Source organism: Mytilus edulis, chromosome 12 (genome assembly GCF_963676685.1).
Source record: "Mytilus edulis chromosome 12, xbMytEdul2.2, whole genome shotgun sequence".
NCBI classification, from domain to species: Eukaryota; Metazoa; Mollusca; class Bivalvia; order Mytilida; family Mytilidae; genus Mytilus; species Mytilus edulis.
The window spans coordinates 74,772,640-74,792,389 of NC_092355.1; the positions used below are offsets into that span (position 1 = coordinate 74,772,640).

Sequence of the window (19,750 nt, forward strand, 5' to 3'; positions counted from 1 at the left end):
AATAATCTGTTATTGTATAATCATCCATTTTCTCTAGGATGCCTACTTACATAGAAAATAATAGATCATGGTCCAGTTGATTCAATTTGTTATGATAAACTATGAACTATGGAACTTAAGTATTATACTGTTGTTGATTTATTCTTTTATGCAAATCATGCTGGGTCGCACAAAGTAGCCTACATAGTTTGTCAAAGGAACTGTACATAGGTCAAAAAGGCTGAGTCAATTAAGCTTTCCCTGATAAGGGACTTATGAAATGTGAAGTAGTTATTCTATATTACTAGTCTTATATATGCTCCTCTTTTCTTTTCATGTTTACAAGTGGAAATGATAAGAGTTGACATTCATAAGTGTAATTCAATGCTTTGACGATTATGGAAATGAGAATGAGATTGTTACACAGTCAGGTAGACATATGAGACACAGATATTTCATCGCGACCAATTCATGATGGCGTCAGTTAAACACCAAAATTACGCCGATGTCAAACTCAATTTGTTTTTATTCTTTTCAATTCATTTCTTCTCGAATTTGTTAAGATTGTAATTGAAATTGATGAAAAGTTCAATATGATCAATTCATTAACTTGATGAACAAAAATGTATTTATAAACATACACACATTCTTAAATACAGAGGCTATAGAAAACATCTGATTTGCAAATTGTTAGACAAACTGTGCGTCTGACGTACGCAGTTTACTCCTGGTTTTGAAAAAAATGCACCATTCAAACTTTTTGTTTTTCCAAATAATTAGTATTACCAATGATTAACTAGTTCCGAGTGGTATCCGATACCAAACCTAGTATATATCAAATGTAGTGTCTGGTTGTAGGTAACTTTTTATGGAAATTCTTCCCTTATTAGAGAAACTAGAACTCTTCCAGTATTTGTTTTATATCTATGGTACACCAGAGTACGCTTTAAACATTTTTTTCTTGCACATCAACATCACTATTAAGTTTGGTTTATTAGTTGAAGAAAAGGAGGTTTATAGTTAGTTTATTGTAGTAAGAAAATTAGGACGTGTTAAAATTGAAAGATATTTTGAAAACTGTGCAGATTACAATACGAATTCACAAAATTACGGATTGAAATACTTAAGGCAAAGTTACTTTAATTCAGTCGACGTTTCTACGAGAGTGTTCTAGTTTTGTGCATAGCAATGAAGTGCACATAATGAGTTTCACTTATCGAAATTGTACGTCTTATTATCAAATGTACAACACTTTTGGGTTTAATCATTGGTAACAAATGTTTATCCGTAATCGAGTTTTGTCTAAATGATTTATACAATTTCGATACACATTGTCAACGTTCATATTGCCGCTCTGAATAAATATGTTTCATCCACTTTGTTCAGTGTTCCTTTGACAATTATGAAATGCTAATATATCGGTTTTTGTTACCTCAGTGTTTTCTATTCGACAAACGAGGTTATTGTATTCAGAATATGATTTTAGGAATGTGATAAATTCGTTATAATCGTTTTCGTCTCCAGATAAAAGTTTTCCCATTAAGGTTCTGTTCATTTCTTTTTGGATTGGATCGATTTCTTTCGAATCGCTTTCCGTTTCATTCAACGAGTTACCAGATACATGTTGTTCTACCAATAATTGTTCTGTTGTGTTGTTATCTGTTGAACATCTAAATATGATATCTGGCCACTCTGACAATCCTGTGAATATTTACAATGTTATTTCAATAAATTCCCCACAAGTGCAGTATCAATTAAAATAAAAGTACTACCGAAACATGAAATTATATGATTACATAATCCCAAAATAATGCAGTTACAATTACAATGCAAATAGAGCAAGAAAAAAATGAAAGATCATTTCTCCTTATTTTGTAAAATATACACTCGTACTACGGACAAACGATGCTTAGAGTGATTTAGAAAAGTTCATGCATAAAAAGAAAATGATATCCAATGTCATTGCAAAAGAATTTATTGTCTGTGATTTTGGTGTACGGGTTAAAGAGCATTAACAGGTTAAGCTTAAACATCCCTTTCCACTTTGCGGCTGCTTTTTTCCGAAATCTTAAAGAGTTTTACCTGCAAATAAACTCATCATAGATATCAGCAATAAATTTTGTTTATACGCCAGACACGTGTTTCGTCTACAAAAGACTCATCAGTGACGCTCGAATCCAAAAAAGTTAAAAGGGCCAAATAAAGTACGAAGTTGAAGAGCATTGAGGACAAACAATTCCTAAAAGTTTTTTCCAAATCCAGCTAAGGTAATCTATGCCTGAGGTAGAAAAGCCTTAGTATTTCAAAAATTCTAAATTTTGTAAACAGTTAATTTATGAATATAACCATATCAATGATAATTCATGTCAGCTCAAATAGTGCTGACTACTAGGCTGGTGATACCCTCGGGGAAATAAATCTCCACCAGCAGTGGCATCGACCCAGTGGTTGTAAATAAATAAAGGCAACAGTAGTATACCGCTGTTCAAAACTCATAAATCCATGGACAAAAAACAAAATCGGGGTAACAAACCAAAACCGACGGAAACGCATTAAATATAAGAGGAGAACAACGACACAACACCGAAACGCAACACACACAGAAACTGACTAATCATCAGACAAAACACCACGAGAATAACAAATATAACATGAAAACCAAATACATGAATTCGGGATAGACAAGTACCGTGCCACGTCTTATCTCAATATCTAAAAAATAAGAGAAAACACAAACAACTCAACGTTAAAATGCAACACACAGAGAAACGAACAATAATATAACAATGACCATCTTCCTGACTTGGTACAGGACACTTTTAAAGGGGAATAAAAGTGGTGGGTTAAACCTGGTTTTATGGCATGCCAAACCTCGCACTTAAATGGCAAAGTTAAATATAATATTGAAATGACAACATAATTACAGGACTACAATAAAAAATAAATAGAAGAACATATTAGACAAAGAAAAACATGATTAATAGATAACAAAAAGCATCAGGTTTAAAATTCAATACGCCAAAAACGCGCCTTGTCCACACAAGACTCACCAGTGACGCCCAGATATAAAAGATCGAAAGTGAAAAAAGTACAAAGTTGTACAGCACTGAAGATTAAAAGTTGAAAAGGTTTCGCCAAATACGGCATTGTTTTTATGCCCGGGATAAGAACATTCTTATTATATAGAACAATTCATGCTATTGCAAACAGTAAATTTTATCAAATGAATATGAAAGAGATATACATAAAGAAACTGAAGTATTAAAAATTACAGAAAACTAAACCTGAATACATAACGCCTAGATATAAAAGATCGAACGTGAAAAAGGTGCAAAGTTGTACAGCACTGAAGATCAAAAGTTGAAAAGGTTTTGACAAACACGGCATTGTTTTTTATGCACGGGATAAGAACATCCTTATAATATAGAACACTTAATGCTATTGCAACCAGTAAATTTTAACAAATGAATATGAAAGCGATATACATAATGAAACTGAAATATTAACTAATTACAGAAAACTAAACCCAAGTTTATCACAAAATAGACACACATCCGAATCAGTTCAGGCGTCAACGTAATTAAAAAAATGTGACGTCACATACGATGGCAAAAAGGCAGAAACGTAAATAAACTCATCATAGATATCAGGACTTAATTTTGATTACACGCCAGACGCGCATTTCGTCTACAAAAGACTCATCAGTGACTCTCGAATCCAAAAAAGTTAAAAGGGCCAAATAAAGTACAAAGTTGAAGAGCATTGAGGACAAAAAATTCCTAAAACTTTTTTCAAAATCCAGCTAAGGTAATCTATGCCTGAGGTAGAAAAGCCTTTGTATTTCAAAAATTCTAAATTTTGTAAACAGTTAATTAATGAATATAACCATATCAATGATAATTCATATCAGCACAAAAAGTTCTGACTACTAGGCTGGTGATACCCTCGGGGAAATAAATCTCCACCAGCAGTGGCATCGACCCAGTGGTTGTAAATAAACTCATCATAGATATCAGGACTTAATTTTGATTACACGCCAGACGCGCGTTTCGTCTACAAAAGACTCATAAGTGACGCTCGAATCCAAAAAAGTTAAAAAGGCCAAATAAAGTACGAAGTTGCAGAGCATTGAGGACTAAAATTCCTCAAAGTTTTTCCAAACCCAGCTAAGGTAATCTATGCCTGAGGTAGAAAAGCCTTAGTATTTCAAAAATGAAAAAATTTGTAAACAGTTAATTTATAAATATAACCGTATCAATGATAATTCATGTCAGCACAACAAGTGCTGACTGCTAGGCTGGTGATACCCTAGGGAAAATAAATCTCCACCAGCAGTGGCATCGACCCAGTGGTTGTAAATAAACTCATCATAGATATCAGGACTAAATTTTGATTATACGCCAGACGCGCGTTTCGTCTACAAAAGACTCATCAGTGACGCTCGAATCCAAAAAAGATAAAAAGGCCAAATAAAGTACGAAGTTGAAGAGCATTGAGGATCAAAATTCCTAAAAGTTTTTCCAAACCCAGCTAAGGTAATCTATGCTTAAAGACAAATCCTTCTATTCAGATCCACCAATAATATCTTCTTTATATTTTTTATTTACTCTAGGTTAGGTAAAAGCTTCAAAATAAGCAAATAAAAAAATGGGGTCACCGACCTCGTTTTCGATATAACGCGCCGTCTTTTTCATGGAATTTGGAAATCGGGACTTCTAGTCAATAGCAGTGTTATATTTTTTTTTAAAGTTGGTTTCCCATAAAACTTGTTTGTTCTGTTAACCAAGTTGTTAATACAAACTATTTTAATAATATTCCCAATTTCTGAGTGGAAAATAATAGCGATAAGTTGCTATAATAATTTTCCCGCCTTTTTTATTGTAAAATATCTTTAAAAGAATGATGTTTAATAAAAATTGACCAATAATTTCTCGATGAGTATTCAACAGAATATGCGTTGTTTATATCTAAATAAAATCATGAAATAAAAAGATGGGGTCACCGGATTGGAAAAAGAGATATTTCTACAAAAGGGTTAACAATTTGAAATGTCGGGAATACATTGCGCCAATTCTAAAACAACGTCGAAAGCCGTTCCGCCGGTTTTGGGCGATAATCATAGTCCCTTACAAATTACGGACAACTCTATTCAGGTTATTTATAGTGCTTATGTGTTGAACAGAAACTCTTCTTAAAATAGTAAATACATTTATTACATCTTTTCGTAGTTCAGTCAAAGAATATCTGAAAGACAAAACAGACCTTTGCTTTCGATATCAACAATTCTAATTTCGGTTAAGAATGTTGTTCCTTTTTATTTTGATGGTCATAACATAAAATCAATAGAAATCTAAGACCCCTAACAATAAAGATCGCCGATCTATAGTATTGCAAATATGAGAAAGATCGATTTTCATCGGACTTAAAAATACAACTTCCAAATGTAGTTTTAAAAAGAACGATTTTTTATGAACCGGGTTTTGTTCAATATCGTAGCGGCTACGTAGTGCTATATATATTTTGATCATATGACGGAGTAGGAAGGCTAGCTGCAGTCAATATCTATGTAGCAGCTAGACTAGCTACATATTCAGTAGTCATAAATCAACGTAGCCCTATGTAGCCGCTACGATATTGAACGCAACCCTGATCTTTGTTAGAATTTAAACGCTTAGATAAATCGCGATCGACTTTTCAATCAATCGACCGATCTACAATTATAAAAAATAAATCTACGCATGGTCAGTTTAATATATTCTTATTAGTAACTGATTTCAGAGTTTCATCCGTATACTCAAATGATTTGACAGACTATGAAGATAAACAAAAATTCTGAAAAGATAAAGATATGATAGCAAATAACACAAATTTCCACAAGAGACCAATTGACACAGGAAACTTTATAATAGGTCACCGTACGGCCTTCAACAATTAGCAAAATCTCATAATGCATATAAAGGTAATAAAGGTGTAGAAATGACAAATGGTACACAATTCAAACGAGAAAATAACGGCTTAATTTATGAACAAAAAAATAAATAAATGAACACTTTTAACAAACGACAACTACTTTTTTACAAGCTCCTGACCTTGGACAGGATCCGTTTCAGTGCTCGACTGATACCGTTACTTATTCGTTCCGTATTCGCTTAATATACATGTGTTAATCGGTGCATATTTTAAAAACTATCTTTTGTATTATTATTATTCATTATTTTTTTTTTATATAATATCTTTAAATTCCTCATCTTCAAACAAAATGACCGTTATAAGAAAAATTATTCTGACATTTCTTTGTTTTTAAAAGAACTTCTGACATATTAATCAAAAAGATAGTTAATAAATGCAGAAGCATATCTTATGAACAAAATATTTTCTTATCCTATTTACTAACTACGAGTTTTTTTTTAACGAAATGACCGATTATTTTAGGATTGCAATGATTACGAAATGTAAACGCACAAGTTCTAAAAAGATCGTACATGCGAGATGCTCCTGAAAGATCGATTCAATTTGCGAGCCTGTGTTAACGGGGTTTATTTAACATACTACTGTTTTGATCATTCATCCATAGGCATCTACGCATATCGAAATATTCCGTCATGTTGCTAGAAACTCAGTCTAAGCATATCCATACAGTTGTGATACCGTGATTTTGAATGGAACCTAGTCCGACCTTTTTTTCTCAAATCAACAATTGATTTTTTTTCATATGCATTCCTCTTTAATTCTTCATTCCGACAACTTTTTAATACAGACAGGATTATGTTGTTTTTTCATATAAAAATTGCGTACCTAGTACATAAATATAAAATTTGGCAAATCGGATCATACTCGGAGTGGTCAAATATGAAAACCTACAATGTTAGAAGCGAATATGTTAACTTCTCTCGATGGGACTTTATTTTACACGTATTAGTCGTTGGATTACTGTTTTGTTGGTGTTTATCAGAAATCTAAATATTATATTCGTGTAAAAATGTAATCAAAGTACGTATGTGGAATTTGCCATATCCATATAGGAACGTAAGGCTTCTATTTCTATAGATACATTGATTTTTGATGACATGATTGATGATTTTCGTACTTTCTTTATGATTTGTGGAAATATAAATACAATTTAAAACCTATCAAAGAGATTTACTCTATAAAATAGATAAGTCCATACACGTAGCAAATTATGGAAATTAGTTTTATATTATAATAAGATTGAGGGGGGATAGGAGGGGTCCTGATCCCGAAATCCGAGGTCCTGAATTTAAATAAAGTAAAGTTAAAAAGGATTCACAGATCCCGAAATCCCGAGCTTAAAAACACTCGATCCCGGAGTCCCGATAAAGGTCCTATCCCCCCTACATCTTGTTGTCGCGTATCCAGATTTTGTTTCTCAGTGGACAGTTGTTAGATTGCTGTATAGTTGACTCTCTTTTTATTCATATATTTTATCGTTTGCTGTTTTGTTGTTTGTTTCAGATATTCTTAATTCACATAACTAATGTTTATATCCATTTCTGGAACATGTCTACTAGTATTATATAAAAAAAAAAATCATTTTCTTCTCGGCAAATCTACCGATCAAAACGTTTGTCACTCTCTCCATCGGCTCAAAGAGGAATAACTCTCATTAACGTTTCGAGTTCGCGGAAACCACGACGCCATAAACCACCGACGGCATAGTCCTGTTGCGCTTGTATATACGCATAAACAATAGAGGGATTTGTCTTTAAGGTAAAAAAGCCTTAGTAGTTAAAAAATGGAAAATTTTGTAAACAGTTAATTTATAAATATAACCATATCAATGATAATTCATGTCAGCACAAAAAGTGCTGACTACTAGGCTGGTGATACTCTGGGGGAAATAAATCTACACCAGCAGTGGCATCGACCCAGTGGTTGTGAATAAACTCATCATAGATATAAGGACTAAATTTTGATTATACGCCAGACGCGCGTTTCGTCTACAAAAGACTCATCAGTGGCGTTCGAATCCAAAAAAGTTAAAAAGGCAAAATCAATTACGCAGTTGAAGAGCATTAAGGACCAACATTCCTCAAAGTTTTTCCAAATCCAGCTAAGGTAATCTATGCCTGAGGTAGAAAAGCCTTAGTATTTCAAAAAATCTAAATTTTGTAAACAGTTAACTTATAAATATAACCATATCAATGATAATTCATGTCAACAAAAAAAGTACTGACTACTGGGCTGGTGATACCCTCGGGGAAATAAATCTCCACCAGCAGTGGCATCGACCCAGTGGTTGTAAATAAACTCACCATAGATATTAGGACTAAATGTTGTTTATACGCCAGATATGGCTCTATCTTAATTAACACGAGTCAGTCATTTATCGTCCCCTTCTGACCGATTATCATCGTTTCCTCAAGAGACCATACTCGCAAATGATGTCAAAGGAGAGCACAAACTTCAGTCCCAGAAATTTTACATCCCGGAACGGGATACGAACCAGGAATCTTTGAGTAAGTAGTCTGATGCACTAAGGTAGCAATACACAGTTAGGAGTTTATTTTTGCATTTTGTTCCCGGTGGATTTTTCAAATAGAAAAGTTATTGTGAAATAAAATTCATTTTTAGACAGCTGAGTGCTAATTTAGCCCTCAAAGATGGTTTATAAGAGCATCAAGATTATTATTTTTATGTTTTATGGGCTGTTTTCTGTTTGACATTCCGTATTTTCATAGCTAGACCGGCCATCGGTCCAGAAATTAATGGAATGTTTACAAACACTTTTACATGCAGTTTTCGACTCAATTTTACAAAAAAATAAGATGAAAAACATATGATTTTCATTGGATTTGCTGAATGATATATGTACACAGTTTCAGAAAAGGTAGTACTTCAAGCGATTGAAATGCTACTTTTAGCCAAATTTTGGGGAAATATGTTACATCTTTCCCCCCTTTTTTGTAATATTTTATAACAAATAAATGCAGATTATTGCCGTGGATTCACCCAAAAGAAGTTATATTTTACCATTTTATAAACCGAATATAAGATCTATGGAAGATTCTAATTACAGACATATGCCCATATATGACACAAACAGTAAGCTTGATATTGCAAGACAGCAATGAAAAGGGGATGGTAAAATTTATGAGGGCAAATTTTAATATTTTTTCTTAACTGTTTATTGCTACCATACCACTACATTACGGCTCTCATGTTAAGTGTTGCGTGCCACAGTTAATCAACATGTCCGCCTTCATTTGAAATGAATCAAAGCCGAAATATGGAAATGTCACGCCGGCATTGCACAGTGAGAACACGCGTAACTTTTGAACGAAAATGTAAACGCCATCAAATTGAGCAGATGGTATGGTATTGCTTACATATAGAAAGATTTTAATTGGAAAGATGAACACATCAGTTTTGTCATTGTTTTTATTTCAAATTCTCTAATGACATAGTGAGAAAGAATTCATATGAATTATGTATGAACAGGGTAGTTTTTGCCAGACATAATCCATTTTATTGTTATCGAACATTATATTTGTATTAAAAATATACATACCAATTACAGTTAAAACAGTGATCATAACAATTATTAATGCTGTGCTGGAGTAAAAACATGTTAATCTATATTTTCTTCCTGTAACGAGAAAGATTTCTGTTCATATTTTGTTCAGTACACGATCGCGATAATGTTTTTCTTTAGTACCAGAAATAACTTAATATATATATGTATGTAGGACTCTTAAGTGCGATGGTCTCGCCAAAGTGTGATGGTCTACGCTAAAGTACGATGGTTGTTTGTTTGCTAAAGCGCGATGGAACAAAATAGACAGGTTCAAGGGCACTAATGTTAAAAACAATCATTTTGCTCAATCTAGTTTGCTATGATATTACATATAATGCGATAGACTTTTACTTTACTGGTAGTCTTATGTGACTGTTTCTAAATTTAGAAGACTGACCTAGTAATAATTGCTAAAAGTATTATTTAGGTGTCCCAAAATACTATATTTCCTTTAAATGAATTTTAACTAATTCGGCCGTATTGAATTGATTGTTGGTTGTCGTTCAGTGACAAATGTTTCATGCATGTTCAGGACGAGAAGCGTATTGGATTTAGCTTGCCGTTTACACAGCTTATTAATGTAAACACATCCCCTTAAAGTTGTCAGTTGCAAATACACAATTCAGTCATTGTCGGAATAAATAAAATTCAATTGTACAAGCTTTAATTTAAATGCGAGAGAAAGGGGTTGTAGTTTGAGCTTTCCCCATTTTCGCAGCAGGTATTAATACATGTTATATCTTAATTCACAATGTACACACGATGTTTTAATGAGCAATTTATGATTTACTCCTCTTATATTTAATGCGTTTCCCTCGGTTTTAGTTTGTTACCCCGATTTTGTTTTTTGTCCATGGATTTATGAGTTTTGAACAGCGGTATACCACTGTTGCCTTCATTTACGCTTGAAAACGTGTAGCTTTATTTTACTGACGTTTAGACCCCTTAATAAAATCGACATTATTTTAACGTAAACGTAAACATTTATATGCAATTGTTCGGTTCAATTATTTATTTAATCTTAATGCATGTTCATTATTTGGTTTGTATAAACAACTGTTAACGTCATTATCTAACTATGTTTCGTACGTCTATACTTTCGCGGACCATTACACTTAACCGTATGGAGGCATCGGACTTTTGCGTCCCCATCGCACTTTAGAGTCCTACATATATAATGATATATGCGCTAACATTTGGTCAGTTCATCAATGTACATGAACACAAATATAGTATCATGTTTGAATTACAGACAAGAATCCAATGTCTGGAAAACTTTTGACAACACAACTGTCGGTACACTTATAATGTTTTCGTAGTTTTGTAATGAATTTGGCCTTTTAACATTAAAGCTTTTGATTCGAGCATCAATGATAGGTCTTGTATGACGTACCATTCATCCGGATTTATCAATAATATTTGTATATACCTGCTATCTCTGTGTATTTTATATTGAAATGTTTACAGGATATATCAGATAATGTAATTCTGGCTTTCACCTGTCATTAGTCAGGAATCTGTCGTTTGTTGATGTGGTTCATATGTGTTTCTCGTGTCTCGGTTTTTAAATACCAGTATATTAGACCGTTGGTATTTCCGTTTAAATGGTTTCACATTAGTAATTTAATGGGATCTTTATAGCTTGCTGTTCAGTGTAAGCCAATGCTCGTTGTTCTTTGACCTATATAATTTTTTATTTCTATAAATTGTGACTTGGATAGAGAATTGGCACATTGACACTCATACCACATCTTCTATATCTATTAAACTAAGTATGTTGGACATAGGTGAGAACAACTGACCAGCTCTCCTTTTGTTTAAAATTATTGGTCGATCTATGACTGAACATTGGTCTTTTAAATGCTAATCAAAATATTTCCGATTATTAAATTTCCCTACTATCAATGATAACAACATCTATGGATCATGTTAGTTTTGTTTGATACAAAGCATGCAACATTGAGTAGTATAACCCTACTATGAAATTCTTTATTTTCTTGTTAAATTTTATTAGAATATTTATTGTAATTGGCCAAGGACATAAATGAGATAGTTACTTACCTTCATAATAACTACTTCTACCGTCGGTAAATCTGTCTACTGATGTTGAGGACTCATTCTTTTGTGTTGACCTGTGGAAAGTTATTTTCGAAAAATTCACTCATCTTAATAGAAAATAAATGTAAAAACTTTAACTGATTATACAGAAAACAGCAAACCTAACTTAATAATTGTGGTTTGCATGTCTTGGCCTTTTCATAGCCAACAACACTTTTTTGGTTATTACTGTTTAAAGGAATTGAAAAACGATTCTTATGGTGTGAAAAAAAATCCATTCATTAAAAATAGTAAGCATGCAACTGTAATATTGAATGGTTTTACTAATAATTTTTTTTTATCATATAATCAATAAACTTACGGTCTGATAACAATTTTTGGACAAGATACATTCCGAACAACAGAACCAATAAAGGACAGAGTGTATCTGTAAGTGCAAAAAACAATGAAAGAATAAAATAGGATTGAAAAGCATTATGAAAATAACGTAATATATAATACACATTTTGAATATGACATTATCATAAGTCAAATCGAAGTAGAAAAACTCACGTTTATTGCTGATACATGTAATAGAGGGATTGTGTGCCTTGACATTTAGGTTTAAAACCTTCTTTATACTTACATTTCGTAGAAGATATACTAATAATGTGGATAAATTATGTAAGTTGAATTAACTAAGAAATGCGATAAAAGTAAAATAACAAAAAAATGAACCCCGAGGAAAAATTAAGTCCCACAATCAAATGACAAAATCAAAAGCTCAAACACATCAAACAGATACAAATGGACAACTGACATATTTCTGACAGGAATTTTCGTATGTCGAAAATTATGGTTAAACGTAACTAATTTAGATTTTACAACTTAATTGAATTCATAGTTTAAATTCGCATTTTAAGAGGAAAAAATCCATTTGATTTACAATGATAGAAACTGAAACCAAATTGAAGATACGTATTATCATCCTTTATTATCAATACAGATGTTTCAGTAGTATAAAGGACTAATGGATCAAATTGACCTCCATAGTTAAAAGATAATTACAGAGGAAAACTGCCACTGTCACAAATTATCTTGTAACTATGGAGGTCAAAGTCTGAGAGTATATATTAACGTGAAGTTGAATATGAACATTTACCTTTATCATTACATGAAAGTTTGTGACAGGAGCAATCTTCTTGTGATGGTATACAATAGCAGTTGTGTTTTGGCGTGGTGACAAAAATGTACCCTTGTGAAGAATCACATCCACATGTTGTATCATTTATCATACTTCCATCGCGGTGGACGATTTGACCCTCTTCATTACAAAATGACTTTTGATACACACACTCATTGTTTCCATCAGTAGAAAATGGGAAAGGCTGATATCGTTTGTAACTGCATCCTGCTTTGTTGAAATACGGTTCAAATATAAGTTTGCTGCCTGTAGTTGACATATAAAAGAAATTAGAAGAGGAATATGTTGTAATATAGCGCGGTTAATTATTGTAGCAAAATCCCTACTTAATGGTAAATAAAGTCATCAAAGATACTAGGATTGTAATTATGAAAACTATTTATATGTCATATACTCTTTAAAAAATAACAATAAACACAAATCAGGTAATAAATTTAAGCATCGAACGCAGAAGTCAAATGAACACAACTGTCAACGAAAACGGGAAAAAAACTTTAAATTTGGAATAGTGTTAATATCAATGTAAGTTATGTAGATGCATTGGGCAGTACCATAATATTATCAATCGTTTTAGCACCCTGCAAAAAACAATAAGTCGGGCAGGGATACATCAGACTCTGGCTTACCAGCCAAGTGAATATATCTTCTATACTAGTACTTTCCTTATCTGTCTTAATGAGTATTGGATGAGTACAGACTTTTGATTTAAATACCTACTGTCTTGTTACCGATGCCACATGTGGAGCAGGGTCTGCTCACCTTTCCGGGGCACCTATTCTTGATTGGGTTTGTGTTACTTACTCTTTAGTTTTCTATTTTGTGTTTCCTTTATTATTGTTAGTGTGTTTGTCTTTTCGATTTTAGCCATGGCAATGTCAGTTTATTTTCGATTCATGAGTTTGAATATTTCTGTGGTATCCCTTGCCCTATCTTGTTGTCTGCTACAGTTTAAAAAGGTTAGAGGTATTAGATCTAAAATACCTAACCCCACGACATTTGCATGCGCCTGTCTTCAGTACAACAGATCGTCATTTGTAACTATACATTGACTATTGATGAGGAATGTGTTTGATACTAGTAATTTGACTTCTTTGAAATGTTTGATATTGTACATATATTGGTAATATGGTAAATGGATTTAGGTTTATTTAGTAATAAAAAAAAAGATGCCCTGTTATCTTTTCCCCCACAAAGCAGAGTTTTGTGTATATAAAAGTCCATAACGATAGGAGAGAATATATCATGGGGCAATCAACTATTGATAATTAACAACAGTAATACCTGTGCTGCTATAATCCAGTCCATCACAGGTCTCTCGATACGAATTCTCTGGTGATTGCAACAAACACACATAGCTCTGACCGCAATAAAACTTTCGTGCTCTGAGACGCCAATGTCCTGGCGCTGGACATTTTAATTCGTATGCAAACGTCACAATAATGACCTGAAATATTAAATGAATTTTGTGATACCTGGCAGATAATATGAACAATGTATCGCACAGCAAATCAAATATAATGTATTAATTGCCTTTTGTTTTATACTAAAAGATTCATCCTTCACTAACAACAAATAATTGTATTTTACCGCGGTTCTTATAGTAAAACGTGAAAATATTGTATTGTCGTTACATTTTCAGAAATATTCATGAGACATGACAAAATTGACCAAAAAGGAAGACGAATTTTGTGGAACGATATATTGGTATTTTCAAGCGCTTCCCTTTCTGGTCGTCGTTAAACATATTAAGCTTTTTTTTATAATTGTTAGTTGCAATTACAGTTGTTTTCTAAATTTCTTTTTATAAACGTATTCGCTAATTAAAGGTGTGGTAAAATAAGCGTTTGAAATTCACGAGGCACGTAAAATTAAATACGTTAAACTCGTTTAACGATGTACTTGTCTTGCACGACTGAACGTCAAATAGAAAAGAGAAAAATACCCACGTTAAACGTGAAACAAAAACGACAATCAGGTTGCACTAAATAACATTGCCACCCTCTTAAATCAATGGCAACCGTACTACATCTCCTTTTTTCTAAGTATAAAGTCTACAACTGATTAATCTTGATAAAAGATCGCAAAATCCAGTTCTACGAGGACAAAAAATTGGACTAAATAACATTGCCACCCTCTTAAATCAATGGCAACCGTACTACATCTCCTTTTTTCTAAGTATAAAGTCTACAACTGATTAATCTTGATAAAAGATCGCAAAATCCAGTTCTACGAGGACAAAAAATTGGACTCGACACCATTTAGGTGTTCACGTACATAAAAAAACCAGAGAAAAATACTTATGCCAAATAACAGAAAAATGGTTACTAGTTTTTGAAAAATAAACTAAAATGTACTTACTTGGATAAACCATGGCAATAATACAGTTTTCATTATACAGACGTTATAGATTCACTTCAATCTGCATAATAAAATAAAATCGAAAAATGTTATTGCACGTATTCATGTGTTTCTCCATGTGCATATTGATACAATTTTGCTACATTACATCGGTGTTATTGTTTTGCTTTTATTTTACTGAAATATGTCCTTGTTATTTTATAATTCATATTAAGTGTAACTTATTTTTCTTCTCATACATTGCACATATATACCAAAATCCCAGATACCGCGTCGGACGCAAAACAAAATTGCAAACACTAATTAAATACCAAACAAAGAATTATCTGTGTATCAATACACAGCCTTGAATTAGAATTCTGTTAAGTGTTTTATTGGCTGTTTTTTATCTCTTATCTTTGTCGATAATAACTAAATGATTATATTAAGCATCAAGCACTATATCGGCAAAGCCCGTGGCCTATTTTTTTTTCAAGTTTTTGTTAAAAAGCGAAGAATAAAAATTATGACCATTATAAGACTTTTGATGTAGCTGTTTATCTTCTGCTGCGTCTGCATGTGTGAAAAAATGTATATCAATGTTCTTTCAATAATATGTCAACAGTATTACACTGTCACAACTATTCTTTTATCGAAAATAGTATGACAACACTGTGACAATAAAGACGGATCACGAAAAAATACACATCTGCTTTTATTAAATGTCCTTTGTAAGATATCTATATTTAGAAAACACACACATTTAATGTGTACAAGATAACACACAGGAATATTACTGAGGGAATTGTCAGCACTATTGATCAGTGGTTCGTCAGTCATTTAAAAGATAAAGAACTGATTTATAAATGATAATTATTTCTATATATTTGTTCATTGACATAACTGATATAAAGCAATACACTTTTCCTTAACTTATGTAGCGAATTATTATGTGCTTGCTTTTAATGTTAGGTGAATAAAACAAAATAGCAACTAGTTTACGTGAACAAATGGTTCGAATATCAACACTTACTCTTCCAATCAGTACGAACAAGTTTTCTTCAAAGCATAAACAAGTCTGTACATCGGTGTGTGTTTGTCAACATTTTCCATGTGTATCTAAACCAGTTCACGCCAGGTAAACGAACTTTTAAAAAACAAATATTGAGTAAATTATCGTTCCTTGCCTTCAAGTTCATTCAGAATATTCAAAATTGCATCGCATAACTGGCAAAACATTCTGCTATTAATTAAATGTCCTTAAATGTCACACCACTACAAGCCTTGTTATCTCATTATCTTTCATGCTATGCTAATTGAAACCCATTGTATATCACGGCCGACACTCGGCTAACTGAGAGATTGGTCGGTTAATCTATATTGAGTATGCGGCTATATCGGCGGTTGGACTGTTAATCGGGTTGGCTAAAGTCTTTTAATCAGGTGGTATCGAGAAAATCATTGAAAGTTAAGCATGTTTCATTGTATAACTTTTTAAATATATTGTTATATAAACCTTTGTATTTTATTTGAACCGTAGTTATTAAATGATAGAATAGGCTATTTAGATAACGACGGGTTTATGCAGATAGTTCAATAACTATTGTGTTTAGAGTTGTTAAAATACATTGATATTGAAATCGAATGTCAATTTCGAATTCAATTTATCTAGAGAATATTCTTTATTTCTGTAAGCGTTTTAAAATTAACGAATATGTATCTAATGCAAAAACTTAACAAAGATAATATGCCTATCAATTTGTATGTCAGATACGCTTTTAAATCTTCTTCAGCCTCATCGATAGCGCTCGAATCAAAACAGTATGAAAGGCAAATACGGAATTGAAGCGCAAGACAACAACACAAAAACACAGAGAAGATGTGCTTAATAACACCAACACAATTCATGATTCGGGATAAAAAGCCAGTGTTTTGAATGATTCAATATTTCATTTTGTCATGACAAGATATTGCTGCTTTTCTGTAAATTATTGGTGCTTCTTAAGAATATTAGTTCATTTACAGAAACTTTACAGAATCTGGTATGGTTTCCAAGAAGAGATCATGGTAAAGCATCTATGAACTTCCCTAAAACCATTACTTGTGCAGAACGGGAATACGTGCTCAGAACCAATATTAGTTTTGCACAGACATGTCTTTACATTGCTGTACCCCTGTGTTTACCTATAATGTCTGTCTTGTTCACCCAACGTTGTACATGTAATGAAATTTGATGCGACTGTCATACAAGTGAAAGGTTTAGCGCTATAAAACATGTAACATGTGAAGAATATGACAGTTGGTGTCCATTGGTTTGGTGTGTTTTATCATGTGATTAGGGACATTCCGTTTTGAATTTTCCTAAGAGTTCAGTAATTTTGTGATTTTACATCTCAATAGTCTCTGAGCAGATTAAGGTCGGTACATGTCCTAAGTTATTGGAATTAAGAAATAAATGTTTTGGAAAACAAGGGCCCAAAAATTACCAGTGATTCAATAGGAAGCAGGAAAACTAATAGTACGGCGGCTTTGTGAAAAATTGTGCACATCCTGCTACAAGCATGAAATTTGGCATAGACCTTCATCAACTATTACTTTTTGATTTCAGATAGGGAGGCCTTTGAAAAAATGTCTCACTTTCGCTAAAATACAAAATAGCGCCATCATACTTAAATCAGCCCAATATCGAAGGCTAGTATGTGAATAGGTGTTATCATCATGCTACTGTCATACTATTTAATTCAAACCTTTGTTTCTTACTACTTTGGGATATATTACATAGATAGATGTATTTAAAAAGCCTACGTCCGGTAAAATCCAACATGTCGGACTTTGTACTAAAATAAGCTTATTTTTTAGGAAGATAAATTGAAATGCATTTTAACGTTATGCTACTATCATTACATTACCCAGGAACCTTTCTATGTTGCTTCTCAAGGACACAATGTATGACACGTATATCTGTAAAACCCTTACTCCCAGTAATATAAAAAAATAGTGAACATAGAAATATCTTATTATTATTTAAAAATTCTTCTTTTTTCAGCATGTGAAGAAAATGGTATTTTTTTTGTCCTGGTCATTAAACTTGTGGCTTTAAGTTATCCTTCAAACCACTTATTCTATTCTGTTGTAAATGTTTAAATACAAAAGTGACACTTCTGGTAACAAAATTGGCGTAAATTTCAAAGGTAACCTTCAAGCCCTATCTTCGATGAAGTTCTTTGGATAAATTGATTAAAACAAAATAAAATCAATTAATTACTAAAACATTTCTAAAATTTCTACTATTTGGCCAAACAACATGCTTATTCATGGGTACCACAATATGCACACAAGGCAGTGCAAAAAAAAGGGGGGATTTAACCCATACACAACGACCGCGGCATTCTTTTTTACATCCACAATATACAAACTTCTAACAAAATGATTAGGCCTCAGAAAAAGTTTTTTTTAAAAGGAATCTTCTTTATCCCTTCTCCATCCATTAGCGCCTGAACTGGGTTACATAAGAGCCAACCCAAAGTTCATCCCCCTAAACACCCGCCTGAGTTTATTGCATGTTTAACATGCTGGAAAAGACTAGACCAAGTTGAGGCAACAACCTCAATTAGCCTTCCCCTTTGTGCAAATATTTATTTTCTTGCTTCGTTAACCATGTTAGCCCTATTTGATAAGTTTGTGCGATATAACAGTAACACCCCGGTGATTTAGGCTGATTAATCATCATTCTGTATGTTAAAGTCACATCTTCAAATGCCATCAATGTCTCCCACGCCGTTTTTTTTCCTTTTCAAGCAAACAGAGAACCGTATCACAACCGGTAAAGGCATGGATGAAAATACGTGTGTGTGAACACTCATTGCCTAGTTCATTTGAAAGGCCTTTGATAGATATTAATCCAAAGTGTTTTGCCTTCCCAAGCACAATACATAGTTCGTCTATGTCACGGAATAGCGAAACAGTAATGACAGGATCATCAGTAACGACTATTCGAATCATGACTCGTTTAAGTTCGTGTTTCACTGCATAGGACACATGCACAATGATTCAAGTGTCTGCCCTGCCTCTAAACTTAGTGCTAAGCTTGAAATATATCATGTGGTGGATAAGATAGTATATCCTGAGCATTCTTTGCTACAAATACCATACGCAGCCAAGACTTCATCCACTTTTTTTACAGCTTCAAGGTATTTTTTTAAGGTAAGGACATAGTACCCAAACAGCATACTTGTAAGGCCGCAAATACATGTTTATTCACAATCGGAGAGCTGATTTTCCACATTTACAAAGACTGTGGTATTGTTTCTTACATCCATAATGTTCTACCTCCTGATAAGATGAAGAGGCCTCACAAAGGGTTGTTTAAGAGGGTTCCCATGGATGATATTTGTTCAATCGTCATTCATAAGCGTATGTACTAGTTAGCATAGAAACCAATTCCAAGATTGTTACTCATTCACACCCGCTATAGTACTTTGTACGTTTTACATGCATGCTGGAAAAAAACTAGACCCAGTCGTTGGAATAGCCCCAATAAGTCTTTTCTCTTCCGAAAACACATGTTTTCTTGCTTTGTTAACCCCATCTAATAGGTTTTTCGATGTTACAACAAAACAACATATCGCTTTATCAATGACATAATCAAATCCATATCT

At 33.0% G+C, this 19,750-nt stretch overlaps 1 protein-coding gene and 1 long non-coding RNA gene across 2 annotated transcripts; both read right to left on the reverse strand.

Moving 5' to 3' along the window:
• Positions 1-610: 610 nt before the first annotated feature.
• Positions 611-11,998, reverse strand: LOC139499164 (uncharacterized). Its single transcript, XM_071287852.1, has 4 exons — positions 11,934-11,998; positions 11,576-11,646; positions 9,509-9,586; positions 611-1,680 (listed from the first exon to the last, which is right to left on the reverse strand). Exons 3-4 carry the CDS (start codon positions 9,531-9,533, stop codon positions 1,349-1,351), a joined length of 357 nt encoding a protein of 118 aa, XP_071143953.1. The 5' UTR covers positions 9,534-9,586; positions 11,576-11,646; positions 11,934-11,998; the 3' UTR covers positions 611-1,348.
• A 718-nt stretch (positions 11,999-12,716) lies between these two features.
• Positions 12,717-16,434, reverse strand: LOC139499166 (uncharacterized). Its single transcript, XR_011658132.1, has 4 exons — positions 16,126-16,434; positions 15,114-15,174; positions 14,037-14,199; positions 12,717-13,001 (listed from the first exon to the last, which is right to left on the reverse strand). It is a non-coding gene; the product is annotated as an uncharacterized lncRNA (long non-coding RNA).
• Positions 16,435-19,750: the final 3,316 nt, after the last annotated feature.

Bases quoted from the DNA above. Each gene is read 5' to 3' on its own strand.
- LOC139499164 (XM_071287852.1), bottom strand. From the start codon at position 9,533: ATGATCACTGTTTTAACTGTAATTG. The intron at 1,681-9,508 runs GTATGTATATTT...AAATATTCACAG, and splicing joins CACTGTTTTAACTGTAATTG to GATTGTCAGAGTGGCCAGAT.